Source organism: Mustelus asterias, chromosome 15 (genome assembly GCF_964213995.1).
Source record: "Mustelus asterias chromosome 15, sMusAst1.hap1.1, whole genome shotgun sequence".
Classification (NCBI taxonomy): Eukaryota; Metazoa; Chordata; class Chondrichthyes; order Carcharhiniformes; family Triakidae; genus Mustelus; species Mustelus asterias.
Genome location: NC_135815.1, coordinates 1012555 through 1034487, shown reverse-complemented (window position 1 = coordinate 1034487; position 21933 = coordinate 1012555). Strand labels below are relative to the sequence as shown.

The window sequence follows — 21933 nt, the reverse complement described above, 5'->3', positions numbered from 1 at the left end:
AAATTCCGGTGAGTACAAGCCCTGTTGATCCAGTCTCTCTTCATATGTCAGTCCTGCCATATTAAGGGATGTGAGGATAGAACAAAGAGGAGGAGTTGAATTGGAAGACCATGTCTATGGAGGGGCAGGTGGAAGTGGCTTCCTCCTGATCTTATTTTGCATGCCTTGATAGCTACATTCTGTATTTTCCCTCCTATATTTATTTGTTGCCTTTTGTTGAATCTTATTATTGTGCCAGATATTCTGTTTATTCATAAACCACTTCATGTATCTCACCCTGTATCTCACCCTGTATCTCACCCTGTATCTCACCCTGTATCTCACGCTGTATCTCACGCTGTATCTCACCCTGTATCTCACCCTCTATCTCACGCTGTATCTCACCCTGTATCTCACGCTGTATCTCACGCTGTATCTCACCCTGTATCTCAACCATCTCATATGTGAAAATTTCATCCCACTTCTCTGTCACATGTCAGGTTTTTAGTCCATCACTGACCTTATATTCGCACTGCAAGGGTCAGTAAAATATCTTTATTTAACAGGAACTTTCTTTGACCAATGAGGATAGCCTGCCTGTGTGGACATGCTGTGCGATTCATGCCCTCTCGTCTGCCTACCTGAACCTCATTAGCCAGCTGACCAGCCTGCCTGCCTTCTGCCAGAATATCCAGCAGGTAAGGATAACTGGGCAATGCACAGGGGCCAGAGATAGAGTAACACTGACAGCGAACCTCTATCTCCTGCTCTGCTTTGATCTCTCTCACAGAGTGGATATTGCGATCTCTCTTAGTCAAACCCATAATTCAAAATCTCAGTTAGTGAAATCCATGTTTTGACCTCTCTGACAATGAAACTCTCCGTCAATAAGTAAAACCATGATCCAGCTTCCCATTCTCTACCTGTCTTTTGACTTATTTTCTATTTATCTTTTCAGGTGATTGAAGTCAGAAGGAAGGAGGCTTTGTACCTATTACCAGAGGGAGTCTTTGAGGCTGAAAGCAGGTATGTGCAGGGAATTGGGCTGAAATCGCCCTGGACATCTTTAACATACTTGCTGCATTTTCCTCACATTCATAACTTTCCTTCACAGTTCGCTGAGACTGTTTTGTGTGGTCATTGACCAATCTCGGCCTATTTATATGCTAATTCTGATTAAAAGAGAAGGCATATTTTGTTTTTAACGCCAATTTCAGTTGGGATCCTAAATACAATATTGGGACCCCAGTTTACAAATGTTGGTAATCAAACACATGTTTTACCCAACAGTGAAGACCCAACACAGGAAAAGGTCACCAGCTTCCAAATTGTAAATTGGTTCATTTCTGGAGGAGATCAGCTTAGGAATTCACCACCTCGCGTTTTTGCATCTGTCCTGCATTCCTTGTTCCAATTCCAGACAAAATCATGTTGACTTTCTCCCCTAGAGTTGATTTTATACAGGTGCTTTACTAATTTGCACAAGTTTATTGAGCTTTGTGAGTGACACGTAACTGCTCCCTGGAGAGGCTGAAGAATCCACTCAGTTTTATCAAACTTCTACACAGCAAAAGAAGACCAAAAAGTGACAATCGCCCAAACATTGAATCAGTGAAGATACACCTCGTGCAGTCAATACTGCCAAACCCTCTTCACTGCAATTTGAGGATTCGGATCAATGGTCGGAGAATTGTCCCACAAACTGATCAAGCAACAGTCTGTTATCATTGAGTTAGTGAGTCACTACATGAAGACGGAGGCCATTCAGTCTATCAAGCCCATGTCACCATAATCACACTCAGAATCGTGGGGGCGATTCTCCCGGCCTGCTGCGCTGCTTGAGTAATGCAGTAGATCCAGGTGACATCAGCGGGGTGCCTGTAGTGGGAATCGCGACCAGCATCCAGCCAATCGCAACTCTTCCAGGCCATTTTTTTTATGTAATGAGACTTGCGCTGGAAATCGGCATGAGGCTGATTACAATATGGAAATTCACATTTCCATCTCATTAGCGAGCCCAGAGCGTCCAAGCTTGCTAATCTCTCCCACCTCGCTGGGAGAGTTCCCACCAGCTTAAAGCTGGTCCCCATTAACAGGGACCAGGCCTGATCCAACAAAATCTAATCATCTGTCCTTGATGTTTGATGACACACCCATCTCTGAATCCCAACTATCTGGGAGGTTACCACTGAGCAGAAACTAAAGTGAACGAGTCATACCAGTCATTTAACTACTGTGGCTACAAGAGTAGGTCAGATTGGGAATTCTGCAGTGTGTAACTCACCTCCTGACTCCCCAAAGCCTATCCACCATCTACAAGGCACAAGTCAGGAGTGTGGTGGAATACTCTCCAATTGCCTTGGCAGCACAGCCAACTCCAGCAACCAATCTCTTGATGGTGTCAAGAAGCTCAACACCATCCAGGACAAAGCAGCCCACTTAATTGGCACTCCATTCACTTTAAAGATTCACTCTCTCCACCACTGAGGCATTGTGGCAGCAGTTGTACCATCTACAAAATGCACAGGAGCAACTTCCTCAAGGCTGCTTGGACAGCACCTTCCAAACCCACAAACGTTACCACCTAGAAGGACAAGGGCAGCAGACACATGGGAACACCACCACCTGCAAGTTCCCCTCCAAACTACACACCATCCTGACTTGGAAATATATTGCCGTTCCTTCACTGTCATTGGGTCAAAATGCTGGAACTCCCTCCCTAACAGCACTGTGGATGTACCTGCACTTCAGGGACTGCAGTGCTTCAAGTTCCGCACAGACGCGGACGGCCTCAACCGGGATATTGGGTTCATGTCACACTATTTGTAACGCCCACAGTTGCGTGGACCTGCAGAGTTTCACTGGCTGTCTTGTCTGGAGACAATACACATCTTTTTAGCCTGTCTTGATGCTCTCTCCACTCACATTGTTTTGTTTCTTAAAGACTTGATTAGTTGTAAGTATTCGCATTCCAACCATTATTCATGTAAATTGAGTCTGTGTCTTTATAAGCTCTGTTTGTGAACAGAATTCCCACTCACCTGAAGAAGGGGCTTAGAGCTTCGAAAGCTTGTGTGGCTTTTGCTACCAAATAAACCTGTTGGACTTTAACCTGGTGTTGTTAAACTTCTTACTGTGCTTCAAGAAGGCAGCTCATCACTGAGTATGAAGACTGATTAGATACAGACCAGTTCATTGGTGTTTTAAGTGGTGCAAAATTCTATTGATGAGTTGTCCAGTAGGTTTACATTTAGACAGTGAGGCAAGGTTCTGCAGATCTGGTATGTTACTATTGTTATTTTACCTGGAACTGTGAAACATACCTGGTGGGGCTGAGTACACATTGCACTTTGGCATTGTGTTGTTATTAGTGCTTTTCTTAAGAAGTTTCCCTTTCGGCATTAGAGGCATGTTGGGAGGGGTTTTGATGTTCTATGTGGGCTGTGCTGCTCATTCTGTTGGAAAAAGCAGAAATAGCCATTTCTAAGCTGGAATGTCCTAACCATGTTAGGGGTTGCGGGTTTTAAACAAGAAGAAAAAGATGTGGTTTGCCCATTTCTGGTATGTCTCTGAACTTGAGAAACTGTCACAGATAAATTATCTGCTCATGAAAAATAATGAATAACAGCAAAAAGACGATGGCACCTGCTCAATAGGTAAAGGTAAGCGTGATAATGCATCATCATTGGCATGGGGCTTTGACTGACAATATTTTATATTGTGGGAGTGTGCAGATAAGATCAGTGACCATCTTTGCAATTGGCTAGCAGCTAACAACGGTATTCCTTTAGAAGGCCCAGAAATAGTAAAGGGTCACTGATCAATCAATAATGCAAAATGACAACCATATCAATAATGATGATAGGTTGTACGCCAAATATTATTCCCAGTGCTTCTTTTCCTCGATAAGCATAATTAGATCCAGCGCTAGTCAGAGTAGGCGAAGCAAAAACTATTGGTCGTTCTTCTTCCAGAGGCATAATTTATGAAACTATTTCCTCAATTCCACAAGGTGAAGTGTCACAAGCAAGCAGTAATGGTAGCTTTGGATTAAAATGAACCAACACTTCAGACTTCTGCAAAGAATCTTTGACATCTTTGTACGTTTTCTCACATTCTGTTGTCCAGTCCCATGACTGTTTCACACACGGTAAATTATGCAATGGCTTCAATAATGTAGCAAAGTTAGGAACAGATTTGCCAGAATAAGGCAAGAGAAGGCCTTGGCGAGTAGAATTAAGGAAAACCCTAAGGCGTTCTATAAATATGTGAAGAGTAAAAGGATGAGACGTGACGGAATAGGGCCTATAAAAGGTGAAGGCGGGAAAATCAGTACGGAACCAGTAGAAATGGCAGAGGTGCTTAATGAGTATTTTGCCTCGGTTTTCACAGAGGAGAAGGACATGGGTGGATGTACTGTGGGCTTGCGGTGGACTGAAAAGATTGAGTATGTGGACTTTAACAAAGAGGTTGTGCTGGAATCTTTGAATGGCATCAAGATAGATAAGTCGCTGGGTCCGGATGGGATGTACCCCAGTTTACTGTGGGGGGCGAGGGAAGAGATTGCAGAGCCTCTGGCGATGATCTTTGCATCATCAATGGAGACAGGAGAGGTGCCGGAGGATTGGAGGATTGCGGATGTGGTTCCTATTTTCAAGAAGGGGAATAGGGATAGCCCAGGAAATTACCGACCGGTGAGTCTAACCTCAGTGGTTGGCAAGCTGATGGAGAAGATCCTGAGGGACAAGATTTATGAGCATTTAGAGAGGTTTAGTATGCTCAAGAATACTCAGCATGGCTTTGTCAAAGGCAAATCGTGCCTTACGAGCCTGGTGGAGTTCTTCGAAAATGTGACGAAACACATTGACGAAGGGAAAGCGGTAGATGTGGTTTATATGGATTTTAGCAAGGCGTTCGATAAGGTCCCCCATGCAAGGCTTCTAGAAAAAGTGAGAGGGCATGGGATCCAAGGGGCTGCTGCCCTGTGGATCCAGAACTGGCTTGCCCAAAGGAGGCAGAGAGTGTGTATAGATGGGTCTTTTTCTAATTAGAGGTCGGTCACCAGTGGTGTGCCCCAGGGATCTGTTCTGGAACCCTTGCTGTTTGTCATTTTCATAAATGACCTGAATGAGGAAGTGGAGGGATGGGTTGGTAAGTTTGCTGACGACACGAAGGTTGGTGGGGTTGTGGATAGTTTGGAGGGATGTCAGAAGTTACAGAGGGACATAGATAGGATGCAAGACTGGGCGGAGAAGTGGCAGATGGACTTCAACCCAGATAAATGCGTAGTGGTCCATTTCGGCAGGTCGAATGGGATGAAGGAGTACAATATAAAGGGAAAGACTCTTAGTACAGTAGAGGATCAGAAGGACCTTGGGGTCCGGGTCCATAGGACTCTAAAATCGGCCCCGCAGGTGGAGGAGGTGGTTAAGAAGGCGTATGGTGTGCTGGCATTTATCAATCGAGGGATTGAGTTTATGAGTCCGGGGATAATGATACAGCTATATAAGACCCTCGTCAGACCCCAATTGGAGTATTGTGCTCAGTTCTGGTCGCCTCATTACTGGAAGGATGTGGAAAAGATTGAAAGGGTGCAGAGGAGAGTTACAAGGATGTTGCCTGGATTGAGTGGCATGCCTTATGAGGATAGGCTGAGGGAGCTCGGTCTTTTCTCCTTGGAGAGACGTAGGATGAGAGGAGACCTAATAGAGGTATATAAGATGTTGAGAGGCATAGATCGGGTGGACTCTCAGAGGCTTTTTCCCAGGGTGGAAATGGCTGCTATGAGAGGACACAGGTTTAAGGTGCTGGGGGTTGGGTACAGGGGAAATGTTAGGGGAAGTTTTTCACACAGAGGGTGGTGGGCGAGTGGAATCGGCTGCTGTCAGTGGTGGTGGAGGCAAACTCAATAGGGTCTTTTAAGAGACTCCTGGATGAATACATGGGACTTAATAGGATGGAGGGTTATAGGTAGGCCTAAAAGGTAGGGATATGTTCGGCACAACTTGTGGGGCCGAAGGGCCTGTTTTGTGCTGTGGTTTTCTATGTTTCTATGTTTCTATAACACTGAATGTATGGTTATTTTAAAATCACCATCAATACAAACTGAACCATTTGGTTTCATGACAGATACAATGGGGTAACCCAGTCACTCATTATAACTGGCTCTAACACAGCAGTGTTAACAAGCTGTACTAATTATTCTTCAACCTTTGAATTGCATATTGCTCTTGCTTCGAGAATTTGTGGTTCACCTTAAGGCTTTACTTTGAGTTTTACTTGAACTCCCTTCAATTAGTCCAATGTCTCTTTGAATGCACTCTTGCATTTATTCAGAAGGTACTGTAGGTCTGTTTTGGCATCGAACAATCTGTTGACACCACTCCAGTTAACCTTTATCTTCTCCAACCATGATCTCCCAAATCGAGCTGGAAAATTACCACCGACCACAGGGAGAGACAACTCCGCAGTTTGTCAAGTCAACCATAACTTTTAACGGCACGGTCTCTTTCATGTATGTTGTTAAAATCATATTAGCCTGAATTTAAGGAAGGTGCTTCAGATTTTGTTGGTATTTAGTCTCAGGGATTAAAGATACAACAGCACCAGTATCAACCTCCATCTTAATATGTTGTCCATATTAACTTCGGAATCACCAAGAATTGATGTGATTCACGCTGTATGGATAAGACGTTCAGTTGGAGTTCTTCATCATATTTCTGGACTTTCTCTTCTTCACAGTCTTCATTCTTTTCTTCCATGCAGTAAATTATTTTTATAGAATGCAACTTGTTCTACTTCTCGAAGGTGCCCAGGTTCTTCTTCTGAATATTCCTCTCAGAGGAAGCTGGTCTGGACAACAAAGAACAAAGAACAATACAGCACAGGAACAGACCCTTCGGCCCTCCAAGCCCGCGCCGCTCCCTGGTCCAAACTAGACCATTCTTTTGTGTCCCTCCATTCCCACTCCGTTCATGTGGCTATCTGGATAAGTCTTAAACATTCTCAGTGTGTCCGCCTCCACCACCTTGCCTGGCAATGCATTCCAGGCCCCCACCACCCTCTGTGTAAAATATGTCCTTCTGATATCGTGTTAAACCTCCCCCCCCCCCCTCACCTTGAACCTATGAACCCTCATGAACGTCACCACCGACCTGGGAAAAAGCTTCCCACCGTTCACCCTATCTATGCCTTTCATAATTTTATACACCTCTATTAGGTCACCCCTCATCCTCCGTCTTTCCAGTGAGAACAACCTCAGTTTACCCAATCTCTCCTCATAACTACGCCCTTCCATACCAGGCAACATCCTGGTAAACCTCCTCTGCACTCTCTCTAAAGCCTCCACGTCCTTCTGGTAGTGTGGCGACCAGAACTGGACGCAGTATTCCAAATGCGGCTGAGCCAACGTTCTATACAACTGCAACATCAGACTCCCAACTTTTATACTCTATGCCCCGTCCTATAAAGGCAAGCATGCCATATGCCTTATTCACTCCCTTCTCCACCTGTGACGTCACCTTCAAGGATCTGTGGATTTGCACACCCAGGTCCCTCTGCGTATCTACACCCTTTATGGTTCTGCTATTTATCGTATAGCTCCCCCCTACATTCGTTCTACCAAAATGCATCACTTCGCATTTATCTGGATTGAACTCCATCTGCCATTTCTTTGCCCAAATTTCCAGCCTATCTATATCCTTTTGGACTAACAATCGTTTGCAATGTCACCCATTTTATCACAATTCTTGCATTGACTATCCTTGCCCCAGCATTCACTCGCTGAATGGCCCATTTTGACACATCTGTGACATGCTTGTTGCTGTTTTGATTTCTTATGGACACTTCCCAACTTGTAGATCTTCATTCCTGCACCAGATTTTGCAGCCACTTTCATTGACACTGATTTCTACTGCTGTCTTTAAAGTCAAACATTGTCCAGTAAGCAATCTTCTTTGGATCGCCTCATTTTGGAGACCACAAGCTGGACGATCTGAGAGTACTGTGATGAAACTGTGCCATTTAGAAATATATTTATATCGTGTTTCCTGTAAGAGGCAGTATTCTTAACAAGGAGTCAATTTGTCTGAAAGAACACACAGCTCCCTGCTGAGACTGCAGGATAATAACTCATTATAGCTCATGGTGTGTTTGTCTAAACAGAATTAATGCATTTGTGTTTACTTAGTTTTTCTTCTGGGGTTTTGATTATGTTGATTGACAGAGACAAACTCATGTACTAATGGGAGGAGCTTACAGGGAAACACAGTTTCTCTTTCATTTTAAAACAGAGAGTGTCTGCCTGGTTATCAAAGTAGCAAGACCTGTCTTCCTGTCGCTGTCTCTGGAGGTTGTTTTGGAACATCAGGACTAGTGACCTGAGTACAAGCACATCAGCCTGTATTTTGCTAACTGATTTTGAAGAGGGGTTTAGTCAGCAAGAGAAATATTGCTTGAATTGGAACTCCAAGTGAGAGGTTAGCAGTTAAGATTTGTATCTTGTTTTGTTTAAGTATTCTATAATTGTTAAAAGTTAAGCTAATTCATCTGTTATAGTTAAACTGTGTTGTTAAATAAAACTTGCTTTGATAAAAGCTTCCCAGTGTGGCAGTAGAATTGCGCCTGGAGTGAAAAATCCTATCCTCACATTAATGCCAAAATAGCAAATTGTTCGAGTCTAGTCTGACTTCATAATATCCCCTGGTGTTCCTGATCCGTACCCTGACAGGACCAAACTAACAATGTTCTGCCAGCCTTTTTAAGGTTGCCACTAACTGATCATAGAGTCATAGAGGTTTACAGCATGGAAACAGGACCTTCGGCCCAACTTGTCCATGCCGCCCTTTTTTTTAAACCCTTAAGCTAATCCCAATTGCCTGCAATTGGCCCATATCCCTCAATACCCATCTTACCCATGTAACTATCTCAATGCTTTTTAAAATTGTAACCACCTCTACTATTACCTCTGGCAGCTTGTTCCAGACATTCACCACCCTCTGTGTGAAATAATTGCCTCTCTGGACACTTTTGTATCTCTCCCCTCTCACCTTAAACCTATGCCCTCTAGTTTTAGACTCCCCTACCTTTGGGAAAAGATATTGACTATCTAGCTGATCTGTGCCCCTCATTATTTTATAGACCTTTATAAGATCACCCCTCAGCCTTCTACGCTCCAGAGAAAAAAGTCCCAGACTATCCAGCCTTTCCTTATAACTCAAACCATCAAGTCCCGGTAGCATCCTAGTAAATCTTTTCAGCATTCTTTCCAGTTTAATAATATCCTTTCTATAATAGGGTGACCAGAACTGTACACAGTATTCCAAGTGTGACCTTACCAATGTCTTGTACAACTTCAACAAGACGTCCCAACTCCTGTATTCAATGTTCTGATCAATGAAACCAAGCATGCCGAATGCCTTCTTCACCACTCTGTCCAACTGTGACTCCACTTTCAAGGAGCTATGAACCTGTACCCCGAGATCTCTTTGGTCTATAACTCTCCTCAACGCTGTACCATTAACTGAGTAAGTCCTGCCCTGGTTCAGTCTACCAAAACGTATCACTTCGCATTTATCTAAATTAAACTCCATCTGCTATTTGTCAGCCCACTGGCCCAATTGATCAAGATCCCATTGCAATCCGAGATAACCTTCTTCACTGTTCACTATGCCACCAATCTTGGTGTCATCTGCAAACTTACTAACCATGCCTCCTAAATTCTCATCCAAATCATTAATATAAATGACAAATAACAGTGGACCCAGCACTGATCCCTGAGGCACACCACTGGTAAGAGTTTTAACAACACCAGGTTAAAGTCCAACAGGTTTATTTGGTAGCAAATACCATTAGCTTTCGGAGCGCTGCTCCTTCATCAGATGGAGTGGAAATGTGCTCTCAAACAGGGCACAGAGACACAAAATCAAGTTACAGGATACTGATTAGAATGCGAATCCCTACAACCAGCCAGATTTTAGAGATATAGACAATGTGGGTGGAAGAAGTATTAAGCACAGGTTAAAGAGATGTGTATTGTCTCCAGACAGGACAGCCTGCAAGTCCAGGAGGCAAGCTGTGGGGTTACTGATAATGTGACATAAATCTAACATCCAACATTTCCACTCCATCTGACGAAGGAGCAGCGCTCCGAAAGCTAATGGTATTTGCTACCAAATAAACCTGTTGGACTTTAACCTGGTGTTGTTAAAACTCTTACTGTGTTCACCCCAGTCCAACGTCAGCATCTCCACATCATGCACACCACTGGTCACAGGCCTCCAGTTTGAAAAACAACCCTCTACAACCACCCTCTGGCTTCTGTCATCAAGCCAATTTTGTATCCATTTAGATACCTCACCCTGGATCCCGTGAGATTTAACCTTATGCAACAACCTACCATGCGGTACCTTGTCAAAGGCCTTGCTGAAGTCCATGTAGACAACATCAACTACACTGCCCTCATCTATCTTCTTGGTTAACCCTTCAGAAAACTCAATCAAATTTGTGAGGCATGATTTTCCATTCACAAAGCCATGCTGACTGTCTCTAATCATGAGTAATGCTTTCGCCTTCCACTTGATTCTTTCAGTAGAACCTGAACCATCCCGCGATGGAGAGGTATGCTCTTCAAGGATCTTTGCCAAGTCATCATAAATTTTGGTTCCTAGCTTTTTGGGTGAACCAAGCTCTGTAGCCAATTGTAGGTTTTACTTCCTATTGTGTTGAGAAAAGCTAGTACAAGCAGCTCATTTTCAATTTTATTGGCTTGTACAAAGTACTGAAAACACTTGGCGTAGGAACTCCATGATTAATTTTCGTCATTGAAAGGACCCATGGCTCCTAATTGACCATCATTACTCTTGCAGGCTCTCGCGACTTGAGACTGTTCAGTATATTTTTTTACTCAGTACTCTTCTTGCTCCCTTTTTACCCTGGAGAATGTTGACTTGAATATTTTTTTCAAACTTCTCCAGCCAGTTGGGTATTCCTTCTTTTTAATATGCCACTTACTGTCTGGAATCTCACCCTTCTCTCATCGGAAACATTGCCTCTTTGAAAACCAGGCAGCGTGCTTCCACTCTTTTTCAACTATGTAGTGAGTCTGCCACTCTGCTGCTACACACTGTAACATATGCGCGTCCCTGCAGCTCAGGGGATTCTACCTGATTTTGTTTCTGGTAAGAAATACAATTTTTATTTTCCTTTTTTCTCTTGGTCTTCCTACACTTGTTCTTCACTCTTTAATCCTGTCGTTGACCTTCCCCAGTGTTTGAATCTTCGATGTGTGAGGACCCACAATGTTTTTTTTTCTACATTGAATCTTTTCTCGATGGTCTTGACGATAAGAAATCCCGACTCATCGTCAATTTTCTTTTTGTAATGTCCTCGCTAATTTAGGGGTTTGTGGGTTTTAGAAGTAAAGAATAAGATGTGGTTTGTGCATTTAGATTCAAAATAACAACATGGTTTATTGCAGGAGCCGTTCCCTGTCGAGTAGAAAATGAAACTAATCAGGAACCTGTGAAACACCTCAGTGACATCACCATCAAATCATGTGATCAGCTCTTAAAGCAATCATGCAACTACTTAAATATATAACATAATCCCACTGAGTACTTCATCTATTCATGTATGTCAGCATTGCTGGTAATGCCAATATTTATTGCCATTCCATAGTTCCACTTAAGTGGCTTGCTAGGCCATTTCAGAGAACATGTTCAGAGTCAACCACACTGCTGTGATCTGGAGTCACAAAGAGGGTAAGGATGGCAGATTTATTTTCCTTGGGGACATTAATCAACCAGATTTATTTTTTAACATCCAGTTATTATTGCAACGAAAATTTTCTATCAGGTTTACATATGCACTGAATTTAAATTTCACAGCGACTGTAATGGGATTGGAAATCATATCTCCAGATCATTAGTCCACTCCTCTGGAACGCCACTCCAGTAACAATGCAAATATCCTTCCATCTCCTACCAGGTCCTTGAATATTTGCTTTGATGACAATGTTGCCTCTTTCTTTTCCACAGCATACCCAAGTCTATGAACAAGTTGGAGAAGGAGTTGCTATTCTTGCAAAGTAAGATCAGTGAGGTGCTAGCAGGGAGTGGTTACAGCTCTGACAGACTGGGAGTCCCCTATATTCCACAGTTCACAGGTAAGAAACTGCAGCTAAGAACAAAGAACAAGTAAAAGTACAGCACAGGGACAGGCCTTTCAACCCTCTGAACCTGTGTCAATCACGATGACCTAACTAAAAAACTAAAAAAAACAAGTATTCCGCTTTGGATACGGTTGAGGGGGACGACATACCAGTGGTGAGCCGCAGTGAGAGGATCTCCAGCACTGTGTCCGTCTCTGTGGCTCGGGAGGGTAAGGGGGAGAGCAGGAGGGCAATAGTTATTGGGGACTCGTTAGTTAGAGGGATAGATAGGAGGTTCTGTGGCAGCAAAAGAGACTCGAGGATGGTTTGTTGCCTACCGGATGCCAGGGTCCGTGACGTCTCGGACCGTGTTTTCCGGATTCTTCAGGGGGAGGGGAAACAGTCACAAGTCGTGGTACACATTGGTACCAACGACATAAGTAAGAGAAGGGACGGCGATTTAAAACAGGAACTTCGGGAGCTGGGCTGGAAGCTGAGAGCCAAGACAAAACATGTGGTCATCTCTGGTACGTTGCCGGTGCCACGTGATAGCGAGTTGAGGAACAGGGAGAGAGTGCAGTTAAACATGTGGTTGCAGGGATGGTGTAGGAGGGAGGGTTTCAGATATGTGGATAATTGGAACACATTCTGGGGAAGGTGGGACCTGTACCAGAGGGGCACCAATATCCTGGGAGAGAAATTTGCTACGGCTCTTCAGGGGGGTTTAAACTAATTTGTCAGGGGAGTGGGGAAAGGAGTTGTAGTCCAGAAGTCAGTGTTGAGGGTGGTGAGGTATTGGGGAAGGTATCAGGGTCAAGGGTGGGTACCGGTAGACAGGAAGGTGGGTTGAAGTGTGTCTACTTCAATGCAAGGAGCATCTAGAACAAGGTAGATGAACTTGGGGTGTGGATTGGTACTTGGGACTACGATGTTGTGGCCATTACAGAGACGTGGGTAGAACAAGGACAGGAATGGTTGTTAGACGTTCCGGGGTATAGATGTTTCAGTAAGTGTAGGGAAGCTGGTAAAAGACTGGAGGAGTAGCATTGTTAATCAAGGATAGTTTAACGGCTGCGGAAAGGCACTTCGAGGGGGATCTGCACACTGAGGTAATATGGGCTGAAGTTAGAAATAGGAAAGGAGCGGTCACGTTGTTAGGAGTTTACTATAGGCCCCCAAATAGTAATAGAGATGTGGAGGAAGAAATTGCTAAGCAGATTATGGATATGTGTGGGGGTCACAGGGTAGTTGTCATGGGGGACTTTAACATTCCAAATATTGATTGGAACCTTTGTAGGTCAAATAGTTCGGATGGGGCAGTTTTTGTGCAGTGTGTGCAGGAGGGTTTCCTGACACAATATGTGGATAGGCCGACAAGAGGTGAGGCCACATTGGATTTGGTACTGGGAACTGAACCGGGCCAAGTGTTAGATTTGGTTGTGGGAGAGCACTTTGAAGATAGTGACCACAATTCGGTGTCTTTTGTTATTGCAATGGAGAGGGATAGGGCCGTACGGCAGGGCAAGGTTTACAATTGGGGGAGAGGTAATTATGATGCGATTAGGCAAGAATTAGGGGGCATAAGATGGGCACAGAAACTGTCAGGGAAAGGCACTAATGAAAAGTGGAACTTTTTCAAGGAATAAATACTGGGAGTCCTTGATAGGTGTGTCCCTGTCAGGCAGGGAGGAAATGGCCAAGTGAGGGAACCATGGTTCACGAAAGAGGTGGAATGTCTTGTGAAAAGGAAGAAGGAAGCTTATGTCGGGATGCGGAAACAAGGTTCAGATGGCTCGATTGAGGGTTACAAGTTAGCAAGGAATGAGCTGAAAAAGGGGCTTAGGAGAGCTAGGAGGGTACATGAGAAGTCCTTGGCGGGTCGGATCAAGGAAAACCCCAAGGCTTTTTACTCTTATGTGAGGAATAAAAGAATGACCAGGGCCGGTCAAGGACAGTAGTGGGAACTTGTGTATGGAGTCAGTAGAGATAGGCGAGGTGATGAATGAATACTTTTCGTCAGTGTTCACCAAGGAGAGGGGCCATGTTTTTGAGGAAGAGAAGGTGTTACAGGCTAATAGGCTGGAGGAAATAGATGTTCGGCGGGAGGATGTACTGGCAGTTTTGAATAATCTGAAGGTCGATAAGTCCCCTGGGCCTGATGAAATATATCCTAGGATTCTTTGGGAGGCAAGGGATGAGATTGCAGAGCCTTTGGCTCTGACCTTTGGGTCCTCACTGTCCACGGGGATGGTGCCAGAGGACTGGAGAGTGGCGAATGTTGTTCCTCTGTTTAAGAAAGGGAATAGAAATTACCCTGGTAACTATAGACCAGTTAGTCTTACTTCGGTGGTTGGTAAATTGATGGAAAAGGTCCTTAGGGATGGGATTTACAACCATTTAGAAAGATGCGGATTAATCCGGGATAGTCAGCACGGATTCGTGAAGGGCAAGTCGTGCCTCACAAATTTGATTGAATTTTTTGAGGAGGTAACTAAGTGTGTTGATGAAGGTAGGGCAGTTGATGTCATATACATGGATTTTAGTAAGGCGTTTGATAAGGTCCCCCATGGTCGGCTTATGATGAAAGTAAGGAGGTGTGGGATAGAGGGAAAGTTGGCCGATTGGATAGGTAACTGGCTATCTGATCGAAGACAGAGGGTGGTGGTGGATGGAAAATTTTCGGACTGGAGGCAGGTTGCTAGCGGAGTGCCACAGGGATCAGTGCTTGGTCCTCTGCTCTTTGTGATTTTTATTAATGACTTAGAGGAGGGGGCTGAAGGGTGGATCAGTAAATTTGCTGATGACACCAAGATTGGTGGAGTAGTGGATGAGGTGGAGGGCTGTTGTAGGCTGCAAAGAGACATAGATAGGATGCAAAGCTGGGCTGAAAAATGGCAAATGGAGTTTAACCCTGATAAATGTGAGGTGATTCATTTTGGTAGGACTAATTTAAATATGGATTACAGGGTCAAAGGTAGGGTTCTGAAGACTGTGGAGGAACAGAGAGATCTTGGGGTCCATATCCACAGATCTCTAAAGGTTGCCACTCAAGTGGATAGAGCTGTGAAGAAGGCCTATAGTGTGTTAGCTTTTATTAACAGGGGGTTGGAGTTTAAGAGCCGTGGGGTTATGCTGCAACTGTACAAGACCTTGGTGAGACCACATTTGGAATATTGTGTGCAGTTCTGGTCACCTCACTATAAGAAGGATGTGGAAGCGCTGGAAAGAGTGCAGAGGAGATTTACCAGGATGCTGCCTGGTTTGGAGGGTAGGTCTTATGTGGAAAGGTTGAGGGAGCTAGGGCTGTTCTCTCTGGAGCGGAGGAGGCTGAGGGGAGACTTAATAGAGATTTATAAAATGATGAAGGGGATAGATAGAGTGAACGTTCAAAGACTATTTCCTCGGGTGGATGGAGCTATTACAAGGGGGCATAACTATAGGGTTCATGGTGAGAGATATAGGAAGGATATCAGAGGTAGGTTCTTTACGCAGAGAGTGGTTGGGGTGTGGAATGGACTGCCTGCAGTGATAGTGGAGTCAGACACTTTCGGAACATTTAAGCGGTTATTGGATAGGCACATGGAGCACACAAGGATGGTAGGGAGTGGGATAGCTTGATCTTCGTTTCAGATAAAGCTCGGCACAACATCGTGGGCCGAAGGGCCTGTTCTGTGCTGTACTGTTCTATGTTCTATGTTCTAAGCTAGTCCCAATTGCCCGCATTTGGTCCATATCCCTCTGCACCCATCTTACCCAAAGAGATATCCATCTGGCAGTGCCAGCCTGGCACCCTGGCTGTGCTCACTGGGCATTGCCCGATTGGGATATCGGGTGAATGCACAATGGCACCCTCTAGCAGTCACCAGATGGCCTTCTGGCATGAATAGACTGTCCACTCCCCCTACTGGCGAGAAACACTTTGCCTCTATTTTTTCACTAAGCTAGTGTCTGACAGTCACCCAAAAAATGGGTGCGATTCTCTCCCATTTACTTCCTTGTTCAGCACTTTATATTTTTTGTAATCAGCGACTGTTCATCTTTATTATATTCCAAAAACCATGTAGCGAGGGATTGAACTGCAGCCAATCGTTCCACATATTTATGAGCATTCATTTGACAGAGATAAAAACTTCAAACTTACATGTGACAACCACACTTTCATTCTGTTCCTTTGTGAAGGTTCATTCCCCAGTTAATGCCACCACCTGCATATAACTAAACTAATCTGCAATGAAACACTTCAATTACTATCTCTTACCCGACTGTGACAGTGGGGTGTTGGGTTACTTTCTGCTCTGATCGGGGTGCCCTTGGAACATGGCTTCCTGATCACGGGCCTTACTGGTGTGTTGCACCCCGCCCCACCCCCCACCCCCATCTCTCCCCCCGACATGATGGTGTGAAACGCACCTACCTGTTTTTTGAGACAGAGTGTGATAACATCTGGAGAGAAATCCAGTATGTTTCTTTGGAGAAAACACACCCATTTTCTCACCAAAACCAACACTCTGCCATGTCTTGGTAAGATTTTCCCCTTTATTTCAATCTTCCCCAGTGCCTGGGACTCTTTCATCAGCGTATTTTAGTTTGAGAAGACAAGGCTAGTGACTATTTAGAATATGAAGGGTGAAAAGAGAAGGTGTAGCGAATCAGACAGTGGTGGTTCAGTGGCACCTGAAGAAGGAAAGAGTAAATGAAAAAGACCAGGAAAGCCAAAGGGAGAAGGTCTGGGAGAATGTGTCAGAGTAATACATAGCGCAGAGTTTGGAGTTGAATATAGGAGGGAAGGATGGAGGGCAAAAGCTGGCTCAAGTGAACAAACACTCAACCACAGGCCTTTCTCCACAATACATCTCAAAACAATTGCTTTTGTAAAGACTGAGATTAATTTGTGTTTGTAATGCTGTGTCACAGAAGAGGATCGTTTATCAAAGAGGAAGAGTATCGGAGAGACCATCTCACTCCAGGTGGAAGTGGAGTCCCGCAACAGTCCCGAAAAAGAGGAGGTATGTCTCTGATTCTGACATTGCCTACTTGTTTTAATTATAGAGTGGAGGGTGTCAGGGTCGAAGCACTGTCAGTTAGAACAGAAGATATGTAAAGAGAAAAAGATTAACAAAAACAAATGTAGGCCCCTTACAGTCAGAAACAGGAGAATACATAACGAGGAATAAAGAAATGGCTGAGGAATAAAATTTGTACTTTGCTTCAGTCTTCACAAAGGAAGACATGAATAATGTACCAGAAGTGTTGAGAGAAACATGTTTTAGTGAAGAGCTGAAGGAAATCAGCATTAGTAGAGAAATGGTTTTAAGAACATAGAACAGTACAGCACAGAACAGGCCCTTCGGCCCACGATGTTGTGCCGAGCTTTATCTGAAACCAAGATCAAGCTATCCCACTCCCTATCATCCTGGTGTGCTCCATGTGCCTATCCAATAACCGCTTAAATGTTCCTAAAGTGTCTGACTCCACTATCACTGCAGGCAGTCCATTCCACACCCCAACCACTCTCTGCGTAAAGAACCTACCTCTGATATCCTTCCTATATCTCCCACCATGAACCCTATAGTTATGCCCCCTTGTAATAGCTCCATCCACCCGAGGAAATAGTCTTTGAACGTTCACTCTATCTATCCCCTTCATCATTTTATAAACCTCTATTAAGTCTCCCCTCAGCCTCCTCCGCTCCAGAGAGAACAGCCCTAGCTCCCTCAACCTTTCCTCATAAGACCTACCCTCCAAACCAGGCAGCATCCTGGTAAATCTCCCCTGCACTCTTTCCAGCGCTTCCACATCCTTCTTATAGTGAGGTGACCAGAACTGCACACAATATTCCAAATGTGGTCTCACCAAGGTCCTGTACAGTTGCAGCATAACCCCACGGCTCTTAAACTCCAACCCCCTGTTAATAAAAGCTAACACACTATAGGCCTTCTTCACAGCTCTATCCACTTGAGTGGCAACCTTTAGAGATCTGTGGATATGAACCCCAAGATCTCTCTGTTCCTCCACAGTCTTCAGAACCCTACCTTTGACCCTGTCATCCACATTTAAATTAGTCCCACCAAAATGAATCACCTCACATTTATCAGGGTTAAACTCCATTTGCCATTTTTCAGCCCAGCTTTGCATCCTATCTATGTCTCTTTGCAGCCTACAACAGCCCTCCACCTCATCCACTACTCCACCAATCTTGGTGTCATCAGCAAATTTACTGATCCACCCTTCAGCCCCCACCTCTAAGTCATTAAAAAAAATCACTAAGAGCAGAGGACCAAGCACTGATCCCTGTGGCACTCCGCTAGCAACCTGCCTCCAGTCCGAACATTTTCCATCCACCACCACCCTCTGTCTTCGATCAGATAGCCAGTTACCTATCCAATCGGCCAACTTTCCCTCTATCCCACACCTCCTTACTTTCATCATAAGCAGACCATGGGGGACCTTATCAAAGGCCTTACTAAAATCCATGTATATGACACCTACTGCCCTACCTTCATCAACACACTTAGTTACCTCCTCAGAAAATTCAATCAAATTTGTGAAGCACGACTTGCCCTTCACGAATCCGTGCTGACTATCCCGGATTAATCCGCATCTTTCTAAATGGTCGTAAATCCCATCCCTAAGGACCTTTTCCATCAATTTACCAACCACCGAAGTAAGACTAACCGGTCTATAATTACCAGGGTCATTTCTTTTCCCTTTCTTAAACAGAGGAACAACATTCGCCACTCTCCAGTCCTCTGGCACCATCCCCGTGGACAGTGAGGACCCAAAGATCAAAGCCAAAGGCTCTGTAATCTCATCCCTTGCCTCCCAAAGAATCCTAGGATATATCCCATCTGGCCCAGGGGACTTATCGACCCTCAGGTTTTTCAAGATTGCTAATACATCTTCCCTCAGAACATCTACCTCCTCCAGCCTATCAGCCTGTATCTCACACTCATCCTCAAAAACATGGCCCCTCTCCTTGGTGAACACTGAAGAAAAGTATTCATTCATCGCCTCTCCTATCTCTACTGACTCCATGCACAAGTTCCCACTACTGTCCTTGACCGGCCCTAACCTCGCCCTGGTCATTCTTTTATTCCTCACATAAGAGTAAAAAGCCTTGGGGTTTTCCTTGACCCGACCCGCCAAGGACTTCTCGTGTCCCCTCCTAGCTCTCCTAAGCCCCTTTTTCAGCTCATTCCTTGCTAACTTGTAACCCTCAATCGAGCCATCTGAACCTTGTTTCCTCATCCCTACATAAGGTTTTGGGGAAATTCATGGGATTGAAGGTGGATAAATCACCAGGTCCTGATAATCTTAGCTCATAGATCATAGAATCCTACAGTGCAGTAGGAGGCCATTCGGCCCATTGAGTCTGCACTGACCACAATCCCACCCAGGCCCTATCCCCATACCCCATGCCTTTACCCTAACTTGTCCCCCTGACACTAAAGGGCAATTTATCATGGCCAATTCATCTAACCCGCACATCTTTGAACTGTGAGCACCTGGAGGAAACCCACGCAAACAGGGGGAGAATGTGCAAACTCCACACAGACAGTTACCTAAGCCAGGAATTGAACACAGGTCCCTGGCGCTGTGAGGCAGCAGTGCTAACCACTGTGCCACCATGCCACCGTAATCTTCATCCCAGAGTACTTAAGGAAGTGGCCCTGGAAATAGTAGATCCATTGGTGGTGATTGTCCATAATTCTTTGAACTCTGGAATAGTTCCTACAGATTGGAGGGTAGCTAATGTAAGCCCACTATTCAAAAAGTGAGGTAGAGAGAAAACAGAGAAATATAGACCAGTGAGCCGAATGTCGGTACTGGGGAAGTTATTAGAATCTATTATCAAGGATCTCATAACTCAGTATTTGGAAGGCAGTGATATAATCAGACAAAGTCAGCTTGGATTTACAAGAGGGAAATCATGCTTGACGAATCTATTGGAATTCTTTGAGGATGTAACTAGTAGAGTTGACTGAGGGGAACCAGTGGATGTGATTTATTGAGACTTTCAGAAGGCTTTCAGCATGGTCTCATATAACAGACTAAAAATGAAAGTTTGAAAGCTTATTTATTAGTCACAAGTAAGGCTTACATTGACACTGCAATGAAGTTACTGTGAAATAACTCTAGTCACCACACTCCGGCGCCTGTTTGGGTCAATGTGCCTAACCAGCACGTCTTTCAGAATGTGGGAGGAAACTGGAGCACCCGGAGGAAACCCACACAGACACGGGGAGAAGGTGCAGACTCCACACAGGCAGTGACCCAAGCCGGGAATCGAACACGGGTTCCTGGCACTGTGAAGCAGCAGTGCGAACCACTGTGCCACTGTGCCAACTACTATGTAAAGTTAAAGCACATGGGATTGCAGGTAATGTCTTGAGATGGATAGAAAGCTGGTTAGCAGATAGGAAGCAAAGAGTTGGCATAAATGGGTCTTTTTCTGATTGGCAGTCAGTGACTAGCGGGGTTTCGCAGAGATCTGTGCTAGGACCCCAACTGTTCCCATTATATGTGAATGGTTTGGAAGAGGGAACTGAATGTATTATCTCCAAATTTGCAGATGATACAAAATTGGGTGGGAGGGTGAGCTGTGAGAAAGATGCAGAGATGCTTCAGCGTGATTTGGACAGGCTGAGTGTGTGGGCATCTGCATGGCAGATGCAGTATAATGTGGATAAATGTGGGGTTATTCACTTTGGTAGCAATAATAGGAAGACAGATTATTACTAGAATCATTGACCCCTACAGTGCAGAAGGAGGCCATTCAACCCATCGAGTCTGCATCGACCACAATCCCACCCAGGCCCTATCCCCGTTACCCCATGCATTTACCCTTGCTTGTCCCCCTGACACTAAGGGGCAATTTAGCATGGCCAATCCACCTAACCCGCACATCTTTGGATTGTGGGAGGAAACCAGAGCACCCAGAGGAAGCCCACACAGACACAGGGAGAATGTGCAGCCTCTGCACAGTCACCCAGGCTGGGAATCGAACCCAGGTTCCTGGCACTGTGAGGTAGCAGTGCTAACCACTATACCACTGTGCCACCCATTTGAATGGGTGTAAATTGAGAGAGATGGATACTCAACAAGATCTTGGAATCCTTGTGCATCAGTCGCTGAAAGTAAGCGCGCAGGTACAGCAGGCAGTGAAGAAGGCAAATGGTATGTTGGCCTTTATAGTGAGAGAATTTGAGCATAGGAATAGAGATGTTTTACTACAATTGTATAGGGCGTTGGTGAGGCCACACCTGGAGTATTGTATGCAGTTTTGGTGTCCTTATCTGAGGAAGAATGCCCTTGTTGTAGAGGGAATGCAGCAAAGGTTTACCAGGCTGATTCTTGGGATGACAGGTCTGTCATATGAGGAGAGACTAAGTCGGTTAGGAATATATTCACTGGAGTTTAGAAGAGTGAGGGGGATCTCATAGAAAGTTATAAAATTCTAACAGGGTTAGACAGGGTAGATTTAGAAAGAATGTTCCCAATGGTGGGGGAGTCCAGAACTAGGGGTCATAGTTTGAGGATAAGGGGTAAACCTTTTAGAACTGAGGTGAGGAGAAATTTCTTCACCTAGAGTAAAGCTCCCTCTACACTGCTTCCATCAAACACTCCCACGGACAGGTACAGGATGGGTCAGAGTAAAGCTCCTCCTACACTCCCAGCAATTATGAATAAGGCCATAGAAACATAGAAAAACTAAAGCACAAACAGGCCCTTCGGCCCACAAGTTGTGCCGAACACATCCCTACCTTCTAGACCTACCTATAACCCTCCGTCCTATTAAGCTGCAT

At 44.7% G+C, this 21933-nt stretch overlaps 1 protein-coding gene across 1 annotated transcript in view; it reads left to right on the top strand.

Annotated features, from left to right (window-relative positions):
• LOC144504252 (protein EFR3 homolog B-like) overlaps positions 1–21933 on the top strand; it is a 156408-nt gene that overhangs the window by 108146 nt on the left and 26329 nt on the right. Inside the window, exons 14-17 of the mRNA XM_078229338.1 lie at positions 546–677; positions 938–1005; positions 12015–12142; positions 17042–17133. Of these exons, the coding sequence (XP_078085464.1) occupies positions 546–677; positions 938–1005; positions 12015–12142; positions 17042–17133 (420 nt within the window). The remainder of the gene's footprint in view (positions 1–545; positions 678–937; positions 1006–12014; positions 12143–17041; positions 17134–21933) is intronic.